Below are 8514 nucleotides of genomic sequence, written 5' to 3'. Positions count from 1 at the left end.
GATAAATCCTGTATCATTTTTGCCTGGGTAAGTAGGCATTTCTGGGTTTTGTACGCATCTTCACAATGGTTGCTAAAACACTACAAGTTTTAGTATCGGGTGTAAACAAACCACAGCCGCTTGATTCTCAATCCTCCCTGCTCTTCTCTTCCAGGCAAATAATTCACAAAGGTCCACAGAAACCCCTTTAAAGACCTGGGTATTACATGTATTATCTACGCATTAATTTACAATATGGCGACCATGTAACAGTAAACAAAAACATATGAGGACTGAAGCATCTCCTGAACTTCAAAACATCACGAAATAACAGAAAATGGTGAGAAAAGTGATTTGCAAATCCAAAAGAAATAAATCAGAGGAATTTACAAACCTTTCACACAGTGATCACTGCAAACTCAAGCGTTCTTCAACTCAGCTCCCTTTGATCACAGTGAAAGGTTCACGAGCCACCTTTCTCATTGTCTTTTGGTAAAATCCTTTGCTCTTTCACCCTTTATCATCACTTCATGGGGAAGCCAGAAGAAACGTTTATCAGTTTCATGGTTTGTTCAAACAAACCATGAAACTGATAAAAGTTTGAACTGGGTTCAAACAGTCCAAAACAAAGCAAGTGCAGGGCATTTTAATGACTAGCAAGGTGCCCCAGCAATAGTCACACTTTGTGAACAGTGAGCTTAGCTGACCACCACTTCATGTCTTGCTCACCTAATGAGGCAGATGTGACGTCAGATGTAACCCACCTATTCGCACCTTTTGGCAATTTAGAGTAGCCAGTTGACCTAATCCACATGTGTTTGGACTGTGGGAGGAAACCCATACAGGGAGAACATACAAACTCCACACAGAAAGGCTCCAGTCAGTCACAAGATTTGAACCTGGAACCTTCTTGATGTTTAGCAAACTTTGTCTTGATATCCATCACTGATACGTAGCTTACTGTAGTTGCTGACATTGTAACCCACAGTGTTTGAGGAGGTTATTCTATTCAAAGAAATAGCAGGAATTGAATCACTTAAGTGAGTCATAATGCCCATCAATAGCACATGTATAACATTATATTACTCATACACTGGGATTGAAGAGGACACTTGCAGTATCACATTGCTGATAAGTTTTTTTTTTTCCTAATCTGGCTCGTTGTCTTGTTTAATTTAGGACTGTGATCGTTTTTTTTCTGATGAAGTGGAACTTTTATTTTTTATTTGCTCATTATTTAATTTAAGAAGCACCTCTATAAAAATTCACAAGACTTTACCATCATGCTGTAGTGTAGCAGGAGAACAAATGAGGTTTTTTATGAGTGTTGTGCCATGGCTAATGATGACTGGTGTACTCCTCTTCTCAAGGCTGTGATTGGGTTCCATTAGATGACAGCAAACGGGTCCTCTCTTTGGCTGAACCTCTTCTCTGGAGTAAGGCTCCGCCCTCACCTCGCTCAACCCATTCGCAGCGGTCAGCTCCTCCCTCTGAGCGTCGTGAGTTCTGTCTGGTTGGCGTTCCATGAGGACGGCCGTTTTTCTCATCTGTGAGAGCGAAAAGGGGTCGTGCTGCTGTGTAATGAAAGTACATATGGCTGTTCAATTCCTATCCAAATTGTTTATAATCATAATTAAGATGAAGTTTACATACACTCACCAGCCACTTTAACAGAATAGGAACACCTGTACTTCTTCCTATTCATGCAATTATCCAATCAGCCAAACAAGTAACAGAAGCATAATGCATAAAATTATGCAGATGCAGGTCAAAAACTTCAGTTAATGTTCACATCAAATATCAGAATGAAGAAAAAGTGTGCTCTCAGTGACTTTCATGACTGTGACATGGTTGTTGGTGCGAGACAAGTTGGTTTGAGTATTCAGAAACTGTTGCTCTCCTGGGATTTTCATGCACAACAGTCTCCAGAGTTGATAGATGATGGTGTGAGAAACAAAAAACTTCTAGTGAGTGGCAGTTGTGTGGCCAGAAATGGTGATGAGAGACATTTGGGGAGAACAACTACACTGGCTTGAGATGACAGGAAGACTCCAGTAACCCAGGAAAGCATCACAAAAAATGGACAAGTGACAAAAAATACGTCACCTAGTCAATTTCCAACTGTCCAGGTTCAGTGCTTGATGTAAGCATTAGCTGAAGCTCTTGACCTGCATCTGCATAATATTATGCATTAAGATGCTACCACATCAGTGGTTTCTAAATATAATCTAAAAATCTTTATTTAAAAAAGCTCAAAATATAGGGTGGTATCTATGCAAGGTTAGTTTAGCACCTGCTAAATTGTTGATTATATATCCAAATTAATACCTCCACAGAGCATGTACTGTATTAAAGGAAAAATCCACATTGACTGACTTCCGTGCCAATCTTTATAATTAATACATGATTTTCAGTGGTGCCCAATATCTATCTTATAGTGAAAATATAATGAGGTTGACTTTTTTCTTTTAAACTTTTCCTTCACATTTATTTTCACTTTGCTTAATGATTTCCTACATTATGGACAATGCCATTTGACTGCCAACAGTGAGTAGTGCTAGTGGGGATTAGCCATTGGCTCATGTCTACATAAAGAATAATGAAGCAGACCTTGCATCTTTTAGCCTGTCCAATTCTCTCACCTTCTAATCTGTAGACTCTGCCTTGAATACAAATAGTCCCAAAGCTTCAACTTTCACCACCATCAATCAATTGATTTACAAATGTGGGTGATATGACCTTGGGCAGAAAACCCATTTTCAGCCAGAAGGTTGATAAGATATAAACCATTTGTGAAACAGCTTCCACCAGAGAGAAATACAAGACCCATATAATAGGGACTTGTCGGGTCTTAGCAGTCAAGCCCACCAGAACAGTTGACCTAATCAGGGGTGCCAAATCTCTCCTTCCTTTTGTGATAACGTGCTCTGGGAGGAAGCTGCTCAGGTGTTTTGACCACTAGCAAAAGCAGCAGTGGAAAACAAGGCCTTGCTGGCCTCTGTGGTCTACTTGCTGAATTGTGTACAATGTGTGCTGAATCACATATTTCCTTGTTCCCATCACCCAAGAACACAGATTCTTTTCCTTCCAAGGACAGACATTTCCTTCCAAGGACAGACAGGTAGAGGGGAAAGTCAATGGCAGATGGTGAGACAAGTCATGGGCCAGGGTATTCTGTCCTCAAGGGCTATCTAGAAGTACCACAGTTGGCATTGAGTTGACATGGGATCAGCAAAAAGGACCAACTCATGGTACAGATGCCACTCTGAATTAAATTGACTGAGCTGGTTGAATTCACTTGGCAAGCACACTAATGTTTGCCATGTGCTGAGGTGATGGTATGGCTAGCATTTTGTGTTTTTGTGTCAAGGAGCTCTTTTCTGTGTTTACTAAGAGGCTGAGTAAGGTCATTTCTGTGAGGAGGTTGGACATGTCCTGAATGAGCTGCTCCCTGGTGGGGCACATAGAAACCAGTTGACCAAAAGCAACAAGTTCATTCATGGAGACAGGGCTCCTGATACTGAATAAACACCTTTGACACTAGAATTGGAACTTTGAATTGGAATGTCTGTCCTTGGAAGGAAAAGAATCTGTGTTCTTGGATGATGGAAACATGGAAATATGCCTTGCACAGAATTGACATGAACAACCCTATATAGCTAAAGGTACAGTGGTGCTTGAAAGTTTGTGAACCTTTTAAAACTTTTTATATTTCTGCATAAATATGACCTAAAACATCATCAGATTTTAACACAAGTCATAAAAGTAGATAAAGAAAACCCAGTTAAACAAATGAGACAAAAATATTATACTTGGTCATTTATTTATTGAGGAAAATGATCCAATATTACATGTGAGTGGCAAAAGTATGTGAACATCTAGGATTAGCAATTAATTTGAAGGTAAAATTAGAGTCAGGTGTTTTCAATCAATGGGATGACAAATCAGGTGTGAGTGGGCACCCTATTTTATTTAAAGAACAGGTCAAAGTCTGATCTTCACAACACATTTGTGGAAGTGTATCATGGCACGAACAAAGGAGATTTCTGAGGACCTCAGAAAAAGCGTTGTTGATGCTCATGAGACTGGAAAAGGTTACAAAACCATCTCTAAAGAGTTTGGACTCCACCAATCCACAGTCAGACAGACTGTACAAATGGAGGAAATTCAAGACCATTGTTACCCTTCCCAGGAGTGGTCAACCAACAAAGATCACTCCAAGAGCAAGGCGTGTAATAGTTGACGAGGTCACAAAGGACCCCAGGGTAACTTCTAAGCAACTGAAGGCCTCTCTCACATTGGCTAATGTTAATGTTCATGAGTCCACCATCAGAACACTGAACAACAATGGTGTGCATGGCAGGGTTGCAAGGAGAAAGCCACTGCTCTCCAAAAAGAACATTGCTGCTCATCTGCAGTTTGCTAAAGATCACGTGGACAAGCCAAAAGGCTATTGGAAAAATGTTTTGTGGACGGATGAGACCAAAATAGAACTTTTTGGTTTAAATAAGAAGCGTTATGTTTGGAGAAAGGAAAACACTGCATTCCAGCATAAGAACCTTATCCTATCTGTGAAACACAGTGGTGGTAGATAACCACCATAGGGGTGCAGATAACGGAGATTCTGACCTGGTCCCATCACATCGGGGCCCTTGTAAAGAGGGCTCAGAAGCGCATGCACTTTCTGCGCCGGATGAAAAAGGTACATCTCCCCCCTCCAATTCTCACCACTTTCTACAGAGGTACTATAGAGAGCGTACTGACTTGCTGCATTTCTGTCTGGTTAGGAGCCTGCAGGGCCTCTGACTGGAAGTCCCTGCAGAGGATGGTGAAGACAGCGGAGAAAATCATCGGGACTTCACTTCCTCTGATACAGGATATTGCAGAAAAATGCTGCCTGACCAGGGCTCGCAACATCAGCAGAGACACCTCCCACCCCCACTATGGTTTCTGGAAAAAGGCTATGCAGCCTCCAATGTAGAACAGCCAGGTTCTACAACAGCTTTTTCCCACATGCCATAAGACTGCTGAACAGAATTAATCCCCACCACCAAAGCCATATACTTTATATACAGGCAATACACTTTATATTGTATATAGGACTTTAGCCGCAGTTTTCTTTTATACAAATATTTTATATATATATATATATATATATATATATATATATATATATATATATATATATATATATATATACACACACACACATTTATTTATTTATTTTTTTTTCAGGGAATATACCAGGTACTTGCTGCTGTTTCGTTCTGCACTACACTGAGCCAAAGCAATGAAATCTCATTCTGATGTGTATTGTTTGATGCAAATCTGAATGACAATAAAGAAAGTCTAAGTCTGGTAGTATCATGGTTTGGGCCTGTTTTGCTGCATCTGGGCCAGGATGGCTTGCCATCAACGATGGAACAATTAATTCTGAATTATACCAGTGAATTCTAAAGGAAAATGTCAGGACAATTTGTCCATGAACTGAATCTCAAGAAAAGGTGGGTCATGCAGCAAGACAACGATCCTAAGCACACAAGTCATTCTACCAAAGAATGGTTGAAGAAGAATAAAGTTAAATGTTTTGGAATGTCCAAGTCAAAGTCCTAACCTTAATCCAATCGAAATGTTGTGGAAGGACCTGAAGTGTGCAGTTCATGTGAGGAAACCCACCAACATCCCAGAGCTGAAGCTGTTCTGTCCGGAGGAATGGGCTAAAATTCCTCCAAACCGGTGTGCAGGACTGATCAACAGTTACCGGAAATGTTTAGTTGCAGTTATTGCTGCACAACGGGGTCACACCAGATACTGAAACCAAAGGTTCGCATACTTTTGCCACTCACAGATATGTAATATTGGATCATTTTCCTCAATAAATAAATGACCAAGTATAATATTTTTGTCTCATTTGTTTAAGTGGGTTCTCTTTATATACTTTTAGGACTTGTGTGAAAATCTGATGATTACAATGTCTCAGTAACAGAAAAATTCACAGAAGGAAGTCCAAACAGGCACTTTAATCAGTCCAAAGAGCATTTTCCAAGAAAAACAGGCCAAAGGCAAATACACAGAAGATCAAAAAAAAAACAAAAAACAGATGAGATTCCAAAAACTGAGAGCAGCAAAAAGAGCACGAAGAAACTTAGGCTCAGTGTCAAAATAGCAGTCAAAAGGTACTACGCACTTCCTGGTTCCCGAGTTGTTCGCGACGAGTCTTTTTTCCGCGAGTGTTGGCGTTAATCACTAATCTTTTTTATTTTTTCTACAAACAATTTTCCAGTATCCTCCATTTTTTTATTGTACTTTCACTTTCCTTTTTGTACTTTCCACTTTCGCGTTCCTTTTTCTATTTTTTCTCTCTCCTTTTTTCGGAAGAACGCCAAGACCGGAAGCTTTCTTTTTTTTCTCCTCTTGCGTAAAGACCACAAGCAGAGGCCATCCACATCGGAACTGCTTTAACTTCAACAGATCTTAGATAAAGGTACGTGAATCCTTTCATCATGGCACACCTTCAGCCTGTTCAGTGTGCTGATACCAGGATGTTTAGTCATTCTTCCTCCGACGCCAGCGTTAGCTTTATTTGTGATAAGTGCAGATTAGTTAGCTCTCTGATGGAGAAGATTACAGTGTTAGAAGTGCATATCCAGGCTTTAGAGAAGGCCAGTGAGAATGAGAACAGTGTAGTTTCTTTAGGGGAAAGTCTGGATGCCCTAGGTGGAGTTAGTAATCCCCCAACTCCGGCATTAGAGCCCTTACAGTGGGGTGAATGGGTGACGGCTCGGCAGCATAAGCGTAGAGCCAAATCTACCGCTGATGCTCATCCACATGAGCACCACTCCTCTCCGCGTCACGTGTCGAACAGGTTTGCTTTCCTTAGTGATGCACCCACTGAGAAACCTGAAAGAGCTCTGGTTATAGGGGACTCTATCATACGGCATGTGAAATTAGCTCAGCCTTTAGGGGCACCAACAGCTTTAGTCAGGTGTATAGCGGGAGCCAGGGTGCCAGACATAGCAGGTAAGCTTATGTTCTTAGGCAAGCACAGGTTCTCAAAGATAGTTATCCATGCAGGAGCTAATGATATACGCCTTTGTCAGTCTGAGGTTACTAAGAGTAACTTTGTAGAGGTGTTTAAATTAGCAAAGGCGATGTCCGATGCTGTAGTCCCATCCCATGCTCTGGTCCCATCCCAATGCCGTGTGGTGATATAGCTTACAGCAGGTTATGGTCGCTGAACTGCTGGTTGTCCAGGTGGTGCTCTGAAAACAGTGTGGGCTTTATAGATAATTGGGCTAATTTTGAGGGCACTGCTGGCCTGTTAGGGCGGGACAGTATCCATCCCACTCGGGAAGGTGCTGCTCTCATTTCCTGCAGCATAGGTCATAGTGTAAGAACAGGCCTAGTTAATTTCTGACAATCCAGAGTCAAGGCCAGGGAGCAGACGAACAGGCTAAACCGACTGTCTGCTAGCTGCACAGAGTTATCACTCAGGGTCCACTACATCAAGACTGTGTCTGTTCCCTGAGCTCAACAAAAAGGTAGGAATATTCAGAGAGTTTGTTCCAGTAACCTGATCAATATAAAATTCAATCACAATGACTGTACAGCTGCTGCCAGCACCTTTGATCTAAAGGTGGGCTATTAAATATTAGATCTCTTACATCTAAAGTGATAATGGTTAATGAACTTATTACTGATAGGGAGTTTAATGTACTTTGTTTAACTGAAACATGGATTAAGCCAAATGAATATATAGCATTAAAGGGCTGATGACACGAACATGACTCTATGCAATTTCTTAAATAAACTATACAACATGGCAAACATGTTAGATTTCTGTTATAATTACGTGAAAAGAAGCTGTTGTTACGCAAATATCCAACTTTTAATTGCACAGCGCAAGAAAACTGGGTCCGTGGCTCGCGGCCATGTTGTGACGTCAGCGGAAGAACACGCTGCGGTTCACTGGCTGTTCTACTCTGGTTCTACTCAATGGAAATGGCGCATGAAAACGCCGGTGAACTCTAGTGCTAGCTCTTCCTCTTCTGGGAGTCTAGAATTGTGTTGATCTCTTCCGAATAGAATCTATGATAGCCTACCCTCTTTACCCTTTGCCTCTCGTTGCTAGGCGGCAGTTACATGAAAGCCACAATCTTTCACAAGCAAATACATGACTGATATCACGCCGACTTTATGATTGCATTTATGATTATCATGTAGAATCTATAGCTCTACGTACCTTTATCTTATGTTGTTTCACAACACATGTTCTGACAGGAGGACTGTCTTTGGATCCGGCATAGCTACTAGTAGACCCCCTCCGGAATACTGACAGTGTTGCCAGATTGGGAGGAATCCCGCCCAGTTGGGCGGTTTCAAGTGCATTTTGGTGGGTTTTGAACATATTTTGGGCTGGAAAACTTCAGATACTGCTGACGTTTTCCAGCCCAAAATATGTTCAAAACCCACCAAAATGCACTTGAAACCGCTCAACTGGGCAGGAAACCTCCCAATCTGGCAACACTGTGTAGG

The 8514-nt window shown here is 41.3% G+C and overlaps 1 protein-coding gene across 1 annotated transcript in view; it reads right to left on the bottom strand.

Annotated features, from left to right (window-relative positions):
- Window positions 1-1344: 1344 nt before the first annotated feature.
- brsk1a (BR serine/threonine kinase 1a) overlaps window positions 1345-8514 on the bottom strand; it is a 93700-nt gene continuing 86530 nt past the window's right edge. Inside the window, exon 20 of the mRNA XM_060938771.1 lies at window positions 1345-1526. Within this exon, the coding sequence (XP_060794754.1) occupies window positions 1345-1526 (182 nt within the window). The remainder of the gene's footprint in view (window positions 1527-8514) is intronic.

This window comes from Neoarius graeffei, chromosome 14, assembly GCF_027579695.1.
Source record: "Neoarius graeffei isolate fNeoGra1 chromosome 14, fNeoGra1.pri, whole genome shotgun sequence".
NCBI lineage: Eukaryota > Metazoa > Chordata > Actinopteri > Siluriformes > Ariidae > Neoarius > Neoarius graeffei.
Note: the sequence above shows the minus strand (reverse complement) of the source record. Positions and strands in the feature narration are given on the sequence as shown.